The 22,888-nt window shown below is 33.2% G+C and overlaps 1 protein-coding gene across 2 annotated transcripts in view; it reads left to right on the top strand.

Annotated features, from left to right (window-relative positions):
- The window catches only part of adgrd1 (adhesion G protein-coupled receptor D1), a 74,437-nt gene that overhangs the window by 44,220 nt on the left and 7,329 nt on the right, over positions 1-22,888 (top strand). For both annotated transcript variants that reach the window (XM_051118034.1, XM_051118035.1), the window contains 5 exons: positions 5,220-5,293; positions 7,212-7,335; positions 14,378-14,481; positions 14,653-14,764; positions 21,351-21,504. In XM_051118034.1, the coding sequence (XP_050973991.1) occupies positions 5,220-5,293; positions 7,212-7,335; positions 14,378-14,481; positions 14,653-14,764; positions 21,351-21,504 (568 nt within the window). The remainder of the gene's footprint in view (positions 1-5,219; positions 5,294-7,211; positions 7,336-14,377; positions 14,482-14,652; positions 14,765-21,350; positions 21,505-22,888) is intronic.

Below are 22,888 nucleotides of genomic sequence, written 5' to 3'. Positions count from 1 at the left end.
TGATTTATCATCAGTGTTCTTTGATGAATAAAAAGTTAAAAAGAACAGCATTTATTTGAAACAGAAATCTTTTCTTACAATATACATATAGTTTGGGGTCAGTAAATTTTTATTTATTTATTTTTTATTTTTTTGAAAGAAATTAATACTTTTATTCAGCAAGGATGTGTTAAATTGATTAAAAGTTATAGTAAAGACTTATATTTTAACTTTTTTTCATCAAAGAATCCACTGGTTCAAAAAAAATATTTGGCAGCACAACTGTTGCCAACATTGATAATTCTAATAATAAATCTGCATATTAGAATGATTTCTGAAAGATCATGTGACACTTAAGACTGAAGTAATGATGCTGAAAATTCAGCTTTGCATCAAATGAATAAATTATATTTTAAAGTATATTTAAATAGAAACCATTATTTTGTATTGTAATAACATTTTGTTTTTTCTGTATTTTTGATCAAATGAATGCAGCCCTGATGAGCATAAGAGACTTCTGTAAAAAAAACATTACAAGTCTTACTGATCCCAAACTTCGGTCAAAAGTATGGGACCAGCACTTTTTTTTTTTTTTTTACTTTTATACTTGCATTCAGCAACAATTCTTCAAATTAATTAAAATTGACATTAAATACATTTATAATGTTTCAAAACTGAACTTGAACTTTCTATTCATCAAAGAATCCTGGAAAAAATGGATATCGACAAAAATATTAAGCAGCAACATTTTGTTGTTGTTTTCCACATTTATAATAATAAATGTTCCTTGAGCAGAAATCATTCTAATATCTGAGCAGTAGCTGAAACGCAAAAAATCCTTTTACCACAGGAATAAATGACATTCAAAAAATATTAAAATAGAAAAGAGTCATTTTAAAATAATTTCATAATATTACTGTTATTTTATTTTGTTGTATTAATTTAATTTTATAAAAATTAAAAATAATACCAACCATAAACTTTTGAATGGTAGTGTTAATGGTAGAGTTATTCATAAAATACCTTTATGCTAAATTATATGTGGATGTTATAAATAATATAAAATAACTACTTAAATAAAATTTAAAAAATCAAATGTGGTTGTATCATGCAGGACCTTCTGGGAACGTTCATTTATTTAATTTAATTTAATTTATTTTATTTTATTTTCAAATAAATGCAGCCTTGGTGAGCATGAAAATACTTAAAAATTGTACCAACCCTGAACTTTTTGAATGGTAGTGTTAATGGTAGGGTTATTCATTAAATACCTTTATGCTAAATTATATGTGCATGTTATAAATAATAAAAAATAACTGTTTAAATACAATTTAAAATCAAATGTGATTGTATCATGGAAGACCTTTTGGGAACATTCGTTATTATATTTTATTTTATTTTATTTTATTTTATTATTTTATTTTATTTACTGTAGATAATAAGGTATATTAAACTTTTATTTTTACTTACAAAATACGTAGATTTAATCTTTCTGTTAAATGATATGTGCATGTTTGAAATAATACTCACAAGCCTTTGCCATGTTGTGATATTACAGCCAGCACATCTGTGTACCTCCCACTCCCAACAAACAGTGACAAGGATGGAGAGATCACTCGGGCGGGTGTGAAGTGTGAGGAAGTTTGGCACCCACGTGAAGCTTTGAGGGGAACTTTGAAAAAGACCCAAATAGAGCAAAGCTGTGAGGTTGTTTTCTATTAACTTCTGGCACATTCTGGTGGAAGACGTTCTATATTTTGACAAAAGAGATGAGAGGAGGGCTAAAAGAGAAAGTATTTTACTCAATTGTTGTGACTTTTGGTGATTTAGAAAAACTTTAACCATATTAAACCAAATCCGCAGGGCTCAACCCAGCTTACGTGCCTTATGGTCCTCGACTGTTGTCCAAAACCGTCAGCTTCACCCAGAATGTATTCACATTATTGTCATTCTCCACATTCCTCTAAGCGACAATACAGAGGCTCGCATACGCTTGGTATTAAACGCGTCGTCCGATCAGAAAAGGATCTAAAGCGCCAGTTGGTGAAGCTGACTGTGCAAACCATTCCATCAGCATGACAGGGATGAGTGTTTTCTGCTTAATTATGAACACATGTCAGTCAGGCTCTCTGAATAGACCTGATGTGTGATTACACAAGCTGCTGCCATTTGATAGGCCGGTGAGAATGATGTCATAGCAGCTGCCAAATACCCCAAGCACCCCCCCCACCTCCCCCCAGAAAATCAAAGGTTACGTAACATCCAGCCAACGTTTAACCCCTACGATGAGTTGTACCATTACAGTTCTCAGCGGCTATAAAAGTTATAACTCGAGGACTCCTTCCAAACCTGTACAAGCTTCTCATAAAAGCCTGTACTTAATCACCTACCTGTGATTTTGCATGTATTTTAGGTACAATTTTGCTCTCTCTGTGTCTTTAGATTCGAAAGGGAGCTCCTCCAATACTGCGTGCTCTTTTGCAAGCCCTTTGTTGTTAATAAAGTGTTGGAGTGCTTTCACGCTTCTCTGGCAAGTGCAGATTGCTGCGGGGTAGGGGGGGAGCCGCAAACACCGAGCCAACCCCATCTGTGTTCATTTGACTGGAGAGAGAGAGAGAAAGAGACTTGCTGATGGAGCTGTAAAAATTACCTGCTTTTTTTAGTAATGAGATTTTGGCCTGGAGAGAGAGAGTGGGACGGCAATAGACTCTAAAAGAGAAGCTTAAGTGAGCGAAAGTGAGAAAGTTTGTGGAGCGCAGAGGAGAACCGCACCCATAGCCGCTCCTCTCTGCTCATCACACAGCCTGTCTTGTCCCTGTCAGGATGGCTCAAACTTTCCATCTACTCACGCTTAGACTTTTAACGTGTGGAATATTGTTTTCTGACCCAAAACTGACCATCTCTTAGAAATTGATAATTAATTGGTGTTTAAAAAAATACATTTTGCATAAATATTATTATTATTACTTATTTATTTATTTCTTTTTTGCCCCAGATTTTCCCCATGAAAACCCCACAAAAATAGTGGAAAATGTGGTTTAAAAATATGTTATGTTAATATAGCAACCTGAACTATTAAAATTTGTGATATCCTTTAAAATGTACTGATAACCACCATAATAACACAACAGTTATAGAACTGTTGAATATATATGTTTATTAAAAAAAACTTTGGTGTGCTGTTGTTTCAATCATTTTTTAAAGTGTTAAAATATCATATTATATACTATTATATAATCAATATATATAAATGTAATATTATTACTATTACAATATTTCTGATAATAGTATTACTTATACTTCAAAAGTTTGGGACCAGTATGATTAGTACTACAGAAATTAGTACTTTTACTTAGCAATGAAGCATCAAATTAATTACAAGTGACAAAATAATTTGAAATAAATGCTGATCTTGCTAAACTTTCTATTCATCAAAGAATCCTGAAAAAACTGTATATTTACAAAAATAATAAGCAACAACATTTAGTTGTTCTATTTTCCACATTTATATTAATAAATGTTCATTGAGCAGTAATTATTGCTATATATGAAAGGTTGCTGAAAATGTAGCTTTTAGGAATAAATTACATTTTAAAATACATTAAAATAGAAAAGACCTAATATTTTACATCATTACTTTTTTTACTGTATTTTTTGAACAAATAGATGCAGCCCTGTTGAACAGGAATAAATTACATTTTAAAATATATTAAAATAGAAAAAGCCACTTAATAATATTTTACAATATTATTGTATTTTGTATATGTATTTTTACTGTATTTTTTGAACAAATAAATGCAATCTTGGTGAACATAAACTTTTGAATAGTAGTATTAGTGGTAGGGTTATTAACTATATATCTTTATGTTAAATTATTTGTGCATGTTATAAATAATATAAACTAAGTATTCAAATGTAAAATCAAATGTGATTGTATCATACAGGAACTTCTGGGAAAATTCATTTATTTATTTTATTTTATTTTTTTTTTTTTTTACTGTAGATTATAATGTATGTTAAACCTGTATTTTTACTTACATGATACATATTTTAATAGTATTTTTAAATTTAAATCTTATCTTTATAACCTACAATTCACCAAAAACATTTTTTTGTCATAGCATTTTCCATGCATGTTCAAATTATTAAGATAAGATCATTTATGTTTTAGATCTTAAAAAATCATTATTTTTATTTATGCCTTACAAAAACAAAGAACAAAAAACTTAAAAATACTGAAAAACACAAAAATAAAAAGTTTGTGCAAACTTAATTAAATTTCAGTCACACAAATTTCCCTCTCTAAAACTCTTGGACATCATTTATGCTATTTATTTAAGCCTTACAAGTAATGCAAAATTTAAAAAAATAAATAAATAAAAGCACTGGGTTTGTATCTCTTTGTATCACTTAGTAATTAATATAATTATATTATGTTCTGTTCCTGTCAGGCACACTTTGTTATGTATATATATATATATATATATATATAAAAATTAAAAACTATATACACTTATTTAAAAACACAGTAACTAATAAAAAATGTGAAAACACAAAACAAAATTACCAAAACTTTAATTAAAATTAAAATAAAACCACATAAAAATTAAAAGCCAATTCAAATTATTAATACAAATTAAATAGTATTTTAATAATAATACCAAAATAAGACTGCCTTCAGTAACTCAAAGTGTCACGTTATCATTTAACTTGTTGTTTCTGTGAAACGCAGCAACAACTGGTTCACATTTTGAACGTTCAGTGTTGGTATGTTCTTCCGATTCTCTTGATTCTTTCCTCTCTTAAATTATCACCGGTTCAGCTGGATAATATCCTAGAGGTAGTTTCCGAGCTGTTTCCGAACATCCTTTATCCACTCCACCAGCTCGTTTCCATTCATGTCTGGAATATGGCTCTGTTCTTTACTCCATCCCGATATAGTCATGCCAATCATGCGGTCATGGATGCTCTGAGAACCTGACTATTGGAAAGCGATGAAAAGCGTTCTTGCTTCTGAGTGGATATATTTAGTTGAAAGGACTGAGTGTGTGTATGTTTTAAAATGTCACCTATTGATATATTTAGCAACATTGCACCGCTGATACTGCAATACCTATTTCTAACCTCTGGTGTGATGGAGGGAATCTTTCAGACTGAACGAGTCTGAGAAGAACTTTACTGTGCTACAGCATATCAGCTGTGATGTTTCATTCTTAACTGTGTTGTTCTCTGTCTTTCAGAGTAAAGAACAGCAGCTCCAGGCCTTAAACCAAAGCAATAAAGTGTTCCTGTACTGCGCCTTCCTGGACTACAGGTGGGTCTCACAGCTTCAAATATGTATTCATGCACACAAATGTTGATTTAATATTGCATGCAACAATTATTTGTTTGCAACTCACAAGATTATAGCCAAAAAATTTGAATACTGGCTTGCATTCACTAAAAGAAAAATCGACTAAAATTCACTAAAAAGAAAAGGGAAGTACACTGCCGTTCAAAAGTTGTTTTTTAAAGTTTATGCTCATCAAGGCTGCATTTATTTAATCAAAAATACAGAAAAAATAGTAATATTGTGAAATATTATTACAGTTTAAAATAATAGTTTTCTATTTAAATATATTTTAAAATATAATTTATTCCTGTGATGCAAAGTTAATTTTTCAGCATCATTACCCCAGTCTTTAGTGTCCCATGATCCTTCAGAAATCATTCTAATATGCTAATATTACTTTTAATTTCAATGTTGGAACTATTTGTGCTGCTTAATGATTTTTTAAAACCTGTGATTCTTTTTTCAAGATTCTTCGATGAATTCAGCTTTGCATCACAAAAATAAATAACATTTTAAAATATATTTACATTGAAAACAGCTATTTTGCATTGAAATAGTATTTCACAATATTACTTTTATTATCAAATAAATGCAACCTTGATGAGCATAAGAAACATCTTTAAAAATAACATTAAAAACCTTACTGATCTTAAACGTCGATGTTAATATGTTTTTTTCTTGCTCAGTTATTACGTTAAATTCTTATGTCTTACTCAAAATAATGTTAAATCCCATCTTTCTTAAACTATTAAAATCTGTGGTGTATTTTAAAACATGTACTAATAACCACCGTGGTAACAAAATAACAATATATAATTTAAATAATAACTATTTAAATAAAGTCTTTTTACTGAAAATTAGAATGTATTTTTTTTTATATATATTTTTACTTACAATAAACGTCCATGCATTGTTTTAACAGTACTTTAATATAAATGTCTAATGTCTAAACAGTTTTATGGTAGCTTTTTAACATACTTTTTCTGTTAAAACTATTAAGATTGCAGTGTGGGACTCATGTTCACATTTTTAGATATTATTAAGACATCTTTCACTTTATTTATGGTCTTTTATATTTCTCTTTGAGTGTGTCCCAACTTTCACTGTTCAGAGATATTTATGCAGTCCTTCCTGTATATTCACTCTCTCCCATCTATCTCTCTCAATCTGTCATTTTTAGTGTCTCGTTTCACATTTCCCGTTGAAGCTTGTCAGATAGTGCTTTATTATATCAATGTGTGTGTCTTATATTTATGTCCCCACTGTTATCCCATTACCTACGTACAGTAAGCGCCAGAAATAGGGTACATTTATGACATTTAACGTATCTACATTGTGTTATCCAGCCATTTTTATGTTGACTATCTATTTAAAGAACAGAATTTGCTCGCAGCCTGAATCTTTGTCTTTCTTCCAATTCATCATTCAGACATGTCATTTAGAAATTGTGAAAGTCTGTTTTTAATAAAAAGCAATTTTATACCATAATAGCTATGCCCGAAAAACCACTTAAAGCCAATAAACGCAGCCAATTTTTAGGATCATGTGAAAAATGTGAATAATTTGAAATAGAGCGTGTTTGATTTGGATTGAGAGCTTTTTCTCTCGTCTTCTCTTTCTCTCTCATTCTTTCTTATGCTCGTTCGCTCATTCTCCCATGTGGACATTTAATAAATGACTGCATCTCTAATGGAATGATGAAGCTGGAATATTGGCTTTCGCCGAGATTAATGGGGTCTTGCGTTCGTTTTGATTTCGTTTAGATCTGATTTGATTAATAACTCGCTGGTAATTGCATTATCGCTGGGCGAGGGTGTGAATGTGTATGGTTTCAGTATAAACAATGAATAACTCCAGCGGCTGCAATGCACAATTAAACCTGTATGTATGTGTGTTTCAGCTCCAAGGAGGGTGTGTGGTCCAACGAGGGCTGTGTGAGAGCTGATGGAAACCTGTCCTTCTCTATTTGCTTGTGCAATCATCTGACGAACTTCGCCATCCTCATGCAAGTGGTTCCCATGAAGGTGAGGCACTCTCAGTGTTACTCTGTCTGGTGGCAGTTTTATTTGGTGCTATAGATGAATTACCATTCGTCTTGCTTGCTTTGGCACATTATTAAGTCTTCATTTAAATAATTCAAGAACTTTACAGCTCATCGTGTGCCTGGGTGTGTTTAGGTTTTACACAGTTCTGTCTACATGCTCTGTGGAACATTCAAATGATTAGTGTGACAGTAAAGACATTTATGTTTCTGTTTCAAATAAATGCTGTCCGTGTAGACTTTCTAATAGAATTCTGAGAAAAATCTTATCGACCCCAAACTTTTAAACAGTTGTGTATACTTTTAGATTTTTTCGTGTATTTATATTTTTGTTTTCTTCTTTTTTTCAGTTTTGCAAATTTACATTTGTAGGAATAACACATTTACTGCTTTGCTGTACTATTTAGTTGCTTTTATTATTACCGGTTCTGCTAAATTTCACCATGAGAGCCACATTTTAAGATTCTGTTTCAAGTAAAACAAGCATTCAGCATCAAAAACACATTTTGAGACCGCTGTGATTTTCTCCATTCCATCAGGCTTCATCTATCAATTTAATGCATCCTTGTTGAATTGAAGTGCATTTCTTAAAAATAAAAAAAAATATTGATTCCACATGTAAGTGTAAGTGGGGCTTTATGAAATCTGTTTTATTTTTTCCCAAATTCAGTTTGATTTTTTTCGAAATCCTCTTTTTTCCATTTTAATTTTCTTGGAATCTGTTTTTTCCATTTTAATTTTTTTAGACTCTATTTTAATGGTTATATTTAAAAATATTAATCAAAAAGCATGTCTAATTAACTGAAAACAGCGATTTTTCTCTCAAATTTATTTTCATTTTTACTAAATTCTGTTGCTATCAATTTTCTGTATTCCAAATTAATTGTTTCATTAAACTGAATTAATCAAAGGGAATGCTGAAAAATTTCATTATTATTATTTTTTTAACTAACAGTAAACATACAAAAAAAATCAATGCATCATTTAACTGTACTTTAATAATAAAAGTCTAACCCAATTAACAGTTTTATAACAGCATTTTTACATACTTTTTCTGTTAAAACTATTTTTTTCCAAAATTCAGTTTTATTTTTTTTTTCTAAATCCCTTTTTTTCTGTTTTAATTTTCCTGGATTCTGTTTTTTCTGTTTTAATTTTTTCTAGACTCTATTTTAATGGTTAAATTAAGAAATATTAATAAAAAACACGTCTAATTAACTGAAACTGTGAAACATACATGATTTAACAAAATATTTTCTCTCAAATTTATTTTCATTTTTACCAAATTCTGTTCCCATCAATTTTCTGTCTTCCAATTTTATTGTTTCATTAAATTGTATTATTCAAAAGGAACACTGATTAATTGATTTTATTAAAAAAACATAAATAAATAAAAAAATTTAATTTCAGAAATACTGTATTGTGTATTAACATTTTTCTGGTAAATATTCCCTAAAAATAATGTTATATTAATAATTTTAATATTAGTAGTAATACTATCATTAAAATAAGTATATATATTTTTGTCACAGTTTCTCCAACTTTTATATTGACGGGTTGTTGTGAAGACCTTTAAAGGAGAACTCCACTTCCAGAACAACAATTTGCAGATAATGTACTCACCCCCTTGTCATCCAAGATGTTCATGTCTTTCTTTCTTTAGTCGTAAAGAAATTTTGTTTTTTGAGGAAAACATTTCAGGATTTTTCTCCATATAATGGACTGCTATGGTGCCCCGATTTTGAACTTCCAAAATGCATTTAAATGCAGCTTCAAACGATCCCAAATGCAGTTGTAAATGATCCCAGCCGAGGAAGAAGGGTCTTATTTAGCGAAACGATCATTAAAAAAATACAATTTAAATACTTTCTAATCTCAAACGCTCGTCTTGTCTTGCGATCCTGAACTCTGTGTATTCTGCCTCAAGACAGTTAGGGTATGTCGAAAAACTCCAATCGTATTTTCTCCCTCAACTTCAAAAATCATTTCAAAATCATCCTACATCGCTGCAGAAGTACCGACCCAGTCTATGCAAAGGGAACATGCAAAGAAGATCAAACACCCTTAACAAAAAAGGTAAAACAGCGATAGAGGACGATTTTGAAGTTGAGGGAGAAAATACGATCAGAGTTTTTCAACTGTCTTAATATACAGAGTTCAGGGAGAGCGAGACAAATTGTACATTTTTAATGAAGATAACCAATCGTTTTGCTAGATAAGACCCTTCTTCCTTGGCTGGGATCGTTTACAACCTTTGTGATCGTTTGAAGTCGCATTTAAACTGCATTTTGGAGGTTCAAACTCGGGGCACCATAGCAGTCCATTATATGGAGAAAAATCATGAAATGTTTTCCTCAAAAAACACAATTTCTTTGAAATCTGAAGAAAGAAAGACATAAACATCTTGGATGACAAGGGGGTGAGTACATCATCTGTAAATTGTTGTTGTGGAAGTGGACTTGGTTCTGTTTGTATATAATATGATGATAGTTTTTCTCAAAAGAAACGTTAAAATGCTCGTGAATTGACTCTCAGAGCAGTTCTAGAGATTATATTCATGTGTTTATGTACTCACATAAACACATGCGGCAGAGGCTAAAAAGCAAAAAAAAAAGTGTCACGTGTCACATCTAAAATTTGGCAAATTCCATCACATTTCACGTTGTACAGTGAATTCCATTTTTATGACTGGTTTCTGTGTATCCATCCATGTTTTCTGCATCGTGAAAAGGGCCCTATGTAAGGTCTAAACTATAAATATTATACTCCAATTTTTTTTTTAATTGTACCATGTTGCCTGTTTATATATATATATATATATATATATATATATATATATATATATAGTTCCCATATTGCAACATTATTCTAATCAGTAAACCATTCATTGACTCAGTCTGACTTGCTGAGCTTATATAAGCTGTAGACATCCAGAAACATGCATGTATAATAGAAAACTGGCAGCGAACTCTGATGTTAGTGGAATTTCTCAAGATTCCTTGATTGAGCATGTAGGTCATTTCCCAGCAGGGATCTCTGAAAACACCAAGGCACTGCGATGAATGCGATGCTAACTGTGTTTCTGGTCTTCAGCGAGCCAACAGCATGCAGGGCTTGAGGTTTTGATTGGCCGGGACTCTCAGTAAATCAGCAGCAGAGCTTTAAGAGAGAAGACAATTTGGACATAGTTAAGACACTTCTCCAAGGGTGACGTGCTGGATTTTGTTTCCATTTCATTCGAAACCCGTCGTGGAAATGTCTCGAGGGAGGCCGCTAGTCACAGGCTGTGCGGGTCGAAGAATGTGGGCTGGGTTCGAGCGGACAGATGGATTGTCATTTGTCAGAGAAAGCTTGTAAATAACATCTGCCTTTGAAATACTGAGCGACAGGCACAGCTTGATATTTTGGTAACCCTTGTCCTGTTGATTTATTTAAAGAGAGCTGAAAAGCGAATTTAACTCAGGCTAAAGACCCTGTCAGCAACAACTACTCGCTAAGTAGGGACATGTTTGCGAAGACGAGAGACATATTGCTTCACGCGAAGGCAGATTGCCGTTTCGAGATTTCGAGATGCGTGAGCCAAAACCGAGGCAACCAGGTGCAGCTTGGCTCTTCTGCGTCTATCATCTGCATGTGTTTGTTGAGAAAATCTGTCCTCGCTCAGTCATGTAATCATCTCCTCTGGAGCTTTGATGCTGATGCCCGCCTCTGCCGGGGCCTCAATTAGCGGCTCACCTCAATACTTCAAGCCTGGAGGAAATCGTGCTTTCTCTACCGCTCCGCAGATCCTCGATATTCTGGGCCCACGATAATCACAAGGCAGGAAGCCGAGTTAATGTACGATCGAACCCACGCACGGAAATAGAATTATGGGGGAAAACAACTGCCGATGGGTCCGACGTGCAGACGCAACACTGAGTACCCGTTACTGGCACTGGGTCAGAGGAACAATTACAAAACAGCTCTATATCCTGACGGATGTTCGGGAATAAATCTGTTCGCTCTTTACCAACAGATGCTGTCGTAGCATGGAAATCTTTCCACCTGTAGTGTTAGTTGCAACATAAGCTCATTGGAAATACGTGCCTCTATATACATTTCTGCAAAACTGAAAAAACGTACCTATATGTACGAATCACCGCAGTTTCCAGTTAGACACACACAAACCTAATTTACACACAAACCTAATTTGCACACAAGTAATGAATATTCTGTTATGGCTTCAAAACAATTTCAACATCCTGTGTGAAAACTGATACTTCTGAATGCTGGCTTTACATATACAGCTTCATATGCGTGAGTTTTCTAATTCAGTAGGTTTGCTCGGTAGCTCACATGATATGGTGTTGCACTTGAGTGATAAAGAGCTCCGGTATGAACCCCCGTAAAAAATACGGTCTGACAAAACAGCTCAAACCCGTATAAGGAAGTTAACCCTTGTGCGACCTTTTGGACATTTTTGTCCATTTCAGTTTTGTTGTTTTGATAATTCTGCCAGCTGCATAAATTTTGGCACAGGTGTATATTTTTATGGGAATTTTACTATTTCACCCCCATTTCCTTTAATAAATCTATTTTGCACTAGGTACAAAAATAGTTCCTCTCAGGACTGTAAGAACAAAAATGTTAAAAATAGCTACTCTTTTTAAGGCATCATTTTGATTCTATTTAATCTCTGCCTTGTTCTCTTAGGATCTCCACCTTCTGGTGGATGCCTGTTAATTTTCTCTCTGTATTTCTGTGTCCTCTCTCTTCCTGTCCCTCCATTCTTTCTGTTTCAAAAACAAAGTATCACATTTTATGCTTATTTTCGTGACACTTTGTAACAGTACAAGTTTTCTGCAAAAACATCAGAAAGTAGTGTAATGTAATCGCTGCATTTAAGAACACTCAAAATAATCAAAACCGACTAAAAAGGAGTTCTTATTTAATCATTTAAAATGCTTTTTAAAGAGACTTTGTCCTCTGGTGTGACATCTTTGTCCTATATGGTGTGACAGTACAGGCGTCACACCGGAGGGCATTTTCTGTCACACCATAGGACGTTTCAGCTTTTTGTGTCAATTAATGACCTTGCTATTCCAAGCTAACCTGTCATTAGTGGTTTGCAAGACATATTTGCATAATTTTCCATGATTATGTAATTTAACATACAGTTTTTATTTAAAAATATAATTAAGGGGTGTCACACCAAAGGACAACAAAATGTAACACTTTTGTAGTGGTTCCAAAAAAGTTAAATATTTGAACAATTCTAAGACAAAAACTGACCATGTGCACATGTCATGGGCTTGACAAGGGGCTTCAGTAACACGACCATGAATGGGGTCCTTGGTGAAATTGGCTGTTGGTGTCATTCCGCCATACAATTATGCCGGAGGTGTTTATTAACATTTTTATGTTTTTCTTTTTAATTTGTTGTAATTTATTGAACCATGCTTGAGACAGTCACACCATAGGATAATTTTGACATTTGGCTCGAAAGAAAAAAAAAAACATCGAATAACAGTGCAGCTTTTATAATAACAGTTCCATGCAGAAATGTTTAATGATTTACAGCATTGAAAACAACGAAAATATTAATTATATTCATTTTTATCTAGTGGGACAGTGAAAATGCCATGTCACGTCAACAACCCAATTTAGTTTTTATGATCATTTTAAAATTTCTTATTTAATTGGTGATAAACAAAATCAAGTTGTTTTGTAGTTTTGAAACATTTATGGATTATATGTTTTGAACCAGTTGTGATTTTAGCAGATGTTTTAGTAGTATTATTTTTTGTTTGATTGTTCACCAAGGCTGCATTTATTTGATCAAAATACAGCAAAAACAATAATATTGTGAATTTTTGTAATTTATTCTTGTGATGAATTTTTGAAGCATCATCTTTCCAGTCTTCGTTGTCACATGATCCTTCAGAAATCGTTCAAATCTGCTGATTTGCTGTTCCAAAAACATATCTTATTATTGGCCACTATTTTAGGATTTTGTGTTCAATTGATCGTTCAAACTTTACAGCATTTGAAATAGAAAACTTTCGTAGCATTTTAAATGTCTTTACTGTCACTTTTGATCATTTAATGCATTATTTCTGAATAAAAGTATTTATTTCCTGAAATTTTATTACCCAAAAGGTTCTAGAAATGAGAAATATTAATGGTTAAATATTGATGAGTTAGTTCATCCCAAAATTTTGTCATTAATTACTCATCCTCATGTTGTTCCAAACCCTTAAGACCTTTGTTCATCTTCAGAACACAAGTTAAGATATTTTTGATGAAATTTGAGAGCTTTCTGACCCTGCATAGACAGCAATCAGGATACTCTCATGAATGTGGATCGAAGACTAACACAGAAGAGAAGAAACTGTTGAATTAAGTTGTTGTTTTTGTTTTCTTTGCACACAAAAAGTATTCTCGTAGCTTCACAACATTAAGGTTAAACCACTGATGTCACATAGGCCAGTTTAACGATGTCTTTACTACTTTTCTGGGCCTTGAATGTGTCAGTTGCACTGCTGTCTGTGGAGCGTCTGAAAGCTCTTGGATTTAATCAAAAATATCTTAATTTGTGTTCCGAAGATAAACAAAGGTATTACGGGTTTGGAACGACATCTTTTTTGGGTGAACTAATCCTTTCATGTGCATTGAGACTGAATATAGAGATATTTGTATACATAAAGCAAGACCGTTGGTCAATAGTCAGTGCGCTCTATGAAAAGCGCTTGTTCCAAGAATTTATTTGATTTATTGTCAGGTTCATGCAGGCCTCTTCTGATGAAATGATCTTGAAATTGTCAAGTCATTTAATATTATGCGAACATCAATCCCAGTACAGCTGGTCATCGGCAACCTTTGACTTTACAATCAGTGCATTGTTGCTGTGGTATTCAGTGTTTCTGATTTGTGGTTACATCTGGGGTTTTCAGTTCATTTAACTCCCTTCGGTGTTGTACACTAGGCCAACTTCAGACGTTTTCGTTATCTCATTGCCTGTGCTGTCATGTTTGTCTCCATCTCAGCTCTCAGAGGCACACCAGGTGGCGCTATCCACCATTAGCTACATCGGCTGCTCTATCTCTATTTTCTGCCTGGCAATTACACTGGTCACCTTCGCCGTGCTGTCGTAAGTATCCCACAATGCTCTGCGAGTATGCGTGATTTTAATCTACTGGTTAAATATGGTCAAAAATGTTTTATTCACATGGCTAAACTTCTCAGTTCCAGTTTGATTTATGAAATATAAAAACACTAATAGCTTTTAATGTTGCACAATTTCTGTTTTTTGTGCATACAGGTCCGTTAGCACCATCCGTAACCAGCGTTACCATATTCATGCAAACTTGGCATTTGCGATCTTAGTCGCACAGATCCTTCTGCTCATCAGTTTCCGCTTCAATCCCGGCACGGTGAGTCCATCTAACACTGTCACAGGTTAACCCTAAATCAGTGGTTCTTAGCCGTTTTGGCCCTCCGTTGTTGAACACAATAAGAGATAGCATCATAATAAGAACTAATCATAAGTTCTTTAGTTACAAATAATAGATATATAGGCAAAATAAAAAGAATTTAGATTTAAGTTATATATATATATATTAACAATAATTTATTAACTTATTATTTATACTTTTATATGTTTTTTTATTTTTATACTGTTTTCATGTTAATTTTAGTTACATTTTAGTCAGTTTTGTTATGTGCTTTTGTTCTTTTATTGTTTTCCCCCCTTTTTCCTGTAATATTACTGATTAGTATGGAAGCCCATTTCCACCACTGAATAAAAAAAAAGGTTATTGCGGCATTTTATCTTACAATTCTGACTTTTTTCTTAAAATTCAGTAATAAAAATTATAAGAAAAAAAAAAGAATTTTGAGTTTATATCTTAAAACTTTGTAACTCACAATTTTGAGTGTGTATCTTGCAATGCTGACTTTATAACTCAAATTTATGAGTTTATATTTCACAATTCTTATGTTATAACTTGCATTTGTGAGTTTATTTCTCAAAATTCCGAATTTAAAACTCATATTTGTATATATGTTATTGCGGGATTTTATCTTACAATTCTGACTTTTTTCTTAGAATTCAGTGATAACAATTTGCAATTATAGGGAAAAAAACTGAATTTTGAGTTTATATCCTTATAATCTTTAAATCTTTAAAAATGTTTTTATAAATTACAATTGTGAGTGTATATCTCACAATTCTGACTTTATAACTCACATTTGAGCGTTTAAATCTTACAATTCTGACTATAAAATCACATTTGTAGTTTATATCTCACAATTCTGACTTTATAACTCACAAATTTAACTTTATAACACATTTGAGTTTTTCTTACAATTCTGACTTTACAACTCACATTTGTAGTTTATATCACAAAATTCTCACTTTATAACTCACAATTTTGTTTTTATAACACATTTATGAGTTTATCTCGGAATTCTGACTTTATAACTCACATTTGAGCATTTAAATTTTACAATTCTGACTATAAATCACACTTGTAGTTTATATCTCACAATTCTGACTTTATAACTCACATTTGTGTTTATATCACAATTCTGACTTTATAACCCACATTTGGGAGTTTAAATCTCACAATTCTGACTTTATAACTCACATTTGGGAGTTTAAATCTCACAATTCTGACTTTATAACTCACATTTGTGAGTTTATATCACAAAATTCTCACTTTATAACTCAGTTTTGACTTTATAACATATTTATGAGTTTATCTCACAATTCTGACTTTATAACTTGCATTTGCAAGTTTATATCTCACAATACTGAGGGAAAAAAAGTCAGATTTCCGAGATAAAAGTCGCAATTACCTTTTTTTTTTAATTCAGTAGCAGAAACAAGCTTCCATAGATTAGGCTTAATTTAGTTTAATTTTAGTTTTTATTCATTCTATTTGCCAGTAGTAATTTTAGCGCCTCAGCTTAAGGCTGGAATACACTACAGGATGTTTAAAATCTGAACAGATTTTTAAAACACTAGGCATCATACACTTACCAATTTTGTAAATAGTGACAGAGGAAAACTGTCCATCATACACTACACGACTGTGGATCACACTTCAAAGCAGACTTTGAAGTTGTTCCGATCACAACAAACTCGCGCACAAACATGTGCCTTGTTGCTAGGAGACGCATGACAAATGAAAACAATATGTGTTCTAAAATCGTCTGAAAATCTCAAATCTGCAGACTGGCTCTGACTTTCGGCAACTCACGTCGACTTCTCCAGACTGTAAATCAGCGGAAAATCGGTGCAAAAATCGTGTAGTGTATTTCAGGCTTTGCACTAAATTAGTATTGGGGTCGAGTCTGAGTAGAGTCTGAGTCTTTAACCAATCGAGTCCGAGTCCAAAATGGGTCAGACTCAAGTCTGAGTCCCAAAGGGCCAAGTTCGAGTCGAGTCCGAGTTCAAGGAAACACTACTGTTTGTCAGTATCTTAACATTGTTTTAACCCAGGGGTGCTCAAACTCGGTCCTGGAGGGCCGGTGTCCTTAGCTCCAGCCCCAATCAGACACACCTGAACCAGTTGATCAAGCTCTTACTAGGCATACTAGAAACCCCCTGGCAGGTGTGTTGAGGCAAGTTGGAGCTAATCCAAGGACCAGGACCGAGTTTGGGCACCCCTGTTTTTAACCTTTACAACTAGGAAAATGCAATATCAGTTGAAATGTAAGAAAAGCAAACCTCTAGTGGATCTTGCCATTTGATTTTTGATTTCATGTAACATATATAGATAAGTCATGTAACAGAAGTTTATTCATTGATGTAGTAAATGTATAAATTCAAGGGTGGGGGTAAAAGAGTAGGTATCTTGGTGAATGGGACCTTAAGAGCAGAAAAGGCACTTCTTATCTCTGAATGTGGCTGTGTGTGTTTTGGGTTGTATATGACTTTTTTTTTTTTTTTCTTGGATGAAAATAAGGCTGTGAGGGATAAACCTAGTCTTTACAATGGCATACACTCTGCATAAAGCCCTACATATACTTTCCAGAAGTCACAGTCAACTCACACCTGTTTTATTTTTGAATGCATTTATAGTTACATTAATGACAATAAATTACATTGTATAAGGAATAATTGATGGATGATTTTCTAATCATGCACACCCAAGGTGGTTTTTGGACCCATAAAAACTCTTGCTGCAAAGATGTTAGAAAAACTATTTTTCTTTGAAGCTACACTGAAAACCCTAATAAGTTAATTGGACTAAATTGATTGAGTAAACTCGTTGCCTCAATTTAATTGAGTAATGGAATCTTCCAAAACGTGCATATTTAAGTTTATTTAACTTGGCGGGTTTGTAGACTGTACTTAAATCATTCAGTTCAACAAACTTAGCACTTATTCAATGTACTTAAACAATTTTGTTCACTTGGTATTCATTTTTTTAAGTGTACTTGTATATTTAAGTTAACTCAACATGAAAATGTAACTTAAAACTGTTAAACAATGTTCTTATATTTGACTGCAAGTCATGTCAGTAGTAGCACAACAAAAAACAAACAAAAAAGCTCATAAAATGGTTATTGATAGTTAATAAAAATAAATAAAATTGAGTTGTTACCATTGTTGTGATTCACATGCTGAATGTTGAAGTCTGTGTGTGACTCATGCACATTACCCCAAATATTAAAAGATTATATAAACGCAGTTAAAAGCTTCTTATAGTGTTTATAAAAAAAAGAAAAACAGTAAAATTGTAAAATCATTAATCAGCATGAAAAACACTCATGATTTAATTACCTAAAAAACCTAATGATTTAATTAGAACATAGATCACCTTCTAAAAGAAATCTATTTATTACTTTTCTTTCTTTGAAATCAAAGAACTCTGATTTCATGCTGCATTGTTGCAACAACAGAAAGAAAACTATAATAATATAAACAAAGTTCCAAGTGCCCAACCAAAAGTAACACTATTCACTATAATGGTGAGTATTTATAAAAAAAAAAAAAAAAAAAAACCTTTTCAGGAAAATCAACATTAATTTATGAAGTCAGCTTATGTGATGTTCTCTCAAATATTTCAGTTGTACTGAAAATGCAACATTCAAGATGACTTTTGAAAATTATTTTTTTTTCAAATGATTAATCATGATTTTGAGCTCACAACACTTGAAATCTTAAGTTTATGCATTTTGATAGTAAATAAGTTAAATGAACTCATATTTTTAAGTAATAGGTCCAAAATGCAAAATTTTAAGTAATGTTTAGTCAACATTACTTGATTGTATAAGTAAAGACAGCATTAGGGTTTACAGTGTAGAAACTGCCACCATGTTTAAAAAATAATAATAATTTCAATACAGAAAAAAAACGAATCAACTAATGTAAAGGCATCTTTACACAGCCGATTTAAGGCAGCTCTAAAGCGGGTCTGTGTCAGCTCAGAATTTAGTGTAAAGACGCAATGCCGCATTAAAGCAGACCTAAAATATGCCGGGTCTGACCTCAGTCCCTAGTATCAAAGGCGACGCAATGCTGTTTTGATTCAGTGTAAATGAAACGCGAAACAGTCGTGATGAGAGCCAATCATGATTTCATTTTCAATTCATTTTTTCATTTTATTTATATTATCTTATTATTTTAGTGGGTAGAATAAGTAGGGTAAATTAATTTCAATTTAATCCCCATATCCTCGCGAGTCGCGACTCATGATTCTCAGCTTGTCTTGATAGAGAGGACTCTCTTTTCGTTATTTTCCTGCTTTTGCAAGTTAACTGTTAGGTTACATCAGAAACAAGTTTCTCAGTTATGAGGAAAGTAGGAAACTGGCTCCGAACTTCAATGGCACATATCTTAAATTTCCCTCTTTTCGCTCGCTTTTATTAACAAAACGAATACAAATAGCTTACACCCTGCTATATGCCTAATATAAAATAACAAATAACTTAGGCTAGGCCTACATAAAAGGAACCAAATAAATATAAGAAACGTAAAACGTTTATTAGTAAAGTGAATAAGAAATAAATTACACAAAGTTAAAATCAGCAAACACCGTAGAACCAAATAAATAAGAAACAAATGTTCAAAAAAAAACAAAAAAATAAAAACATTCAAAATAACCACAGATAATGGCAAAAGTCAACAGGCTTTTTAAAATAAAAGCATTGCCAAACTTCCACCATTGTCTTGTCTGTCGTCTTGTCTGAAGCTAACTATTTGACAAACCGTCCAACGCAGATACACTGTAGTACGCGCAGGAAATTTAAATGTATTGCCGTTACATTTTAAAATGTCGTGTTTTTATTTATTTCGTGTTTTATATTATTTGTTCTTTTTTATATTCATTATTTAATTTTATAGCATTTGTTTTTGTTAAAACTAATTTTAAAATTGTAGTTATTTTAAAAGATGTATTTTAATTCCTGTGTAAATGCATTTATGTTGCTTCAGAACAGCATTAAACCGTCTGTGTAAATGCACATTTTCGTGGTTTTATGCCGCTTCAGATTTGGTTTCTGTGCCGCCTTTGCTGTGTAAAGATGCCGTAAGTAAAACATTCCAAAGCTTATCGAAGGCAAGTAAACACTCCAAGTATTACGTACAAGCAAAAGTATTAATAAATATATTAATCAAAAATACAAATGAAATAATATTTTTAAAAAATAGAATTTTTAGTTTTTTAAGTTTTAGGTAGGTCTATATAAAGGCTACTACAGAAATAGACTACAGACATTTCATGAAGTAATAAATGTTCAAATAAAACACTGCAAAATCTTTAGATTATTCTTATTACAGTTCATAAGTGATTCAGTCAAGAACAGTGAGTGATTTTCTCTTTTTCATTTGTTGTTTGATTAATATTTATGACGTGGTCGGCGGCTGCAGGTTTATGCTGCTGTCGCTTTAAGATCTGACGCACAGATCAAATATTTTGACACATCAGTATTTCTCCCAACTGTTCAGGTTTACTTAAGACAAAACCGACTTCATTTACATGAATAGTCTCCAAGACGAGCATGTGTGTAGCAATACCAGAACCTATTAGAAGCAAAGGAGAACTCGGCATTCGCACACTGACTGAGGGGTGCATTCTGTGAGCGCGCTTTGAGTGTGTGTGCGCACATAAACCCGTCAGCTTTTAAGTAGCCATCTGGACAAGACTTAAAAACACATGCAAATACTAAATATCACTTTCGTGATAATGCATGGAGTCATTTCCGTCAACTGTCTCTGGACTCGGATGGACTCGGGATATTTTATGAGTCTGAAAGGCTCGAGTCAAAATGCATCCGAAGTCAAGTCCAAGTCACCTAAAAATTGTACTCGAGACCAGACCTGAGTCCGAGTACCCCAACTCTACACTAAATGCAAATTAGAAATGTTGCTTTAGCAACTAACTGAAATCCGAATATTTATTTTTAATTTTGTTTCAGCTTTATTTTAATTAATAAAAATGTTTTAGTTCTAGTTTCAGTTAATGATAATAATCCTGATTAAGTCATCTTTGTTGTATAGCGCAGTTCTGCACTAAAAACAGCAGTGGGAAAAAAAAATGTATTAACTAAAATAAAATTGACAGTGTCTGCACAAATACTGTTGGAAGATGCTTGCTTATGAAATGTCCGAATTACATCAGCAACTCATTTACAGTGCGTGATTGTGTTTAATTTAGTTTGTTGTCTATGGTGATTATCGTATCATCATCAGTATCAGAAACAGCATGTTGTCATTACATAAAGAAATCTAATAAGCTGGAAAGAGCCGATGACTCCACTAATCTCCTAACATGCCTCCAGCATTACGGACAGATTCATTTGATTGTGCTTCCTCTGTCTGAGGACTTGGCTGAAATCTTGCTATGGTAATGTCATTGTTGAGATCATCGAGCTCAACCACGCTGTCGCCCATATGTTTGTTTTAACAACATGTGTTGCGTTAGATGAGATTCACAAAGTAGTATCGGTTTTCGCTGCAGTGCATTTTGTCTAGACACAGTGAATGAAAATGTCCTCTCTCTCTCCCAGCTCCCGTGTAAGATCATGGCCGTATTGCTGCATTTCTTCTTCCTGTGTGCGTTCGCCTGGATGCTGGTGGAAGGGCTGCACCTCTACAGCATGGTGATCAAGGTGTTCGGCTCAGAGGGCAGCAAACACTTTTATTACTATGCCATCGGATGGGGTATGTACACCACGGAAATACTACAGATACACACACATTCATATAAACTTCATCACAAAGACATGGTCGAACTGACTAACAGAATCACACATGCTGAAAAGGAAAACATCGGATCAGTTTCATTTGCCTTAAACGACCCGATTTGGCGTAATGTACAAACCCAGGAGAGTCAAATGAGGTTGTCCCACGGCAAGCATTAGCGCTGAGAGAAATCAGCCTCCTCCCTCAGCCATGACTGATGTGGCAGTGTCGTTGAAGAAGGGAGGAAAAGAAGACGCTTGTGCGCTACGGTCTGTCTGAGATGTTGGCAGATTAAAGGGCAGCCAGTCTTCAGTGGGTCATCGCTAATGATGCCGTCACTGTTATTAATTGCCCCGATTTCAATTGTGCATATGGGATAATAGACAACATGTGCTCTCTCGCTCTTTTGAGAACAGTTTATAATCGGCCTTTTGTCTTTTTTTTCACATAAAATGACACTGCCAGCACTACAAGGGGCCTTGAAGTAAATCAATACGCACTTTTATTAGTACATGCAAAGTTGGCACTGTGATAACCAAAGGTGTTTTCCATTATTACATATGATAAAGTGTTGAATAAATAGACATGTTTATTTGTATCCATAGTTACACTGGTGATACGCTCAGTGTGGATGAAGAAAACAGGCTTTGTTAAACTTTAGTCATTACTTTAGATTGAAGTTTACTCCCCTTTCTAAAAGCCTTTGGCACAGCCAGACGGCTCTTTATTTATGGTGGCACGAAACAGGCGGCTACAGTCCAAAAGTTCTTATTTTAGTTCCTACGACATAATATGAAAACTTCTACACTGGGTTTTACAGCAAGGTATTTTTAGCTTCAACACGTTCCAGGTTTTTTCCTACAAACATTTGTCTTTTAGCACGTCATTCCTATGTAACAAAAACATATGGTGGGAGGGAGAAAGGGATTTGACAACACACTCTTCATGCTATATATAGTATATGCTGAGAATTATTACAGTTTAAAATAGCTGGTTTCTATTTGAATGTATTTTAAAATGTAATCTATTCCTGTGATGGCAAAGCTGAATTTTCAGCATCTTTAGTGTCACATGATCCTTCAGAAATCATTCAGATATGCTGATTTGGTGCTCAGTAAACATTTCTTATAATTGTTAATATTAAAAAAAGTGCAGTTTGTTTAAAACATAAATCTTCTATAGGGTAATTCCACGCAAATGTCAACCTTACCTTGAAAAAGGTGTTTACTATACGATAGCACAGATGTCAACATGTGAATACAGCATAGTTTGCAATATTACATACTTATTACATACATACTTACATATTTAAACTCGTTTAACAAGCATTTTAGTCATAAAAAAGTAACATTTGAAATCCGGT

This window comes from Labeo rohita, chromosome 8 (assembly GCF_022985175.1).
Source record: "Labeo rohita strain BAU-BD-2019 chromosome 8, IGBB_LRoh.1.0, whole genome shotgun sequence".
Taxonomy (NCBI): domain Eukaryota; kingdom Metazoa; phylum Chordata; class Actinopteri; order Cypriniformes; family Cyprinidae; genus Labeo; species Labeo rohita.
The sequence above is the reverse complement of the archived record's forward strand: the minus strand, read 5'-3'. Positions and strand labels throughout refer to the sequence as shown.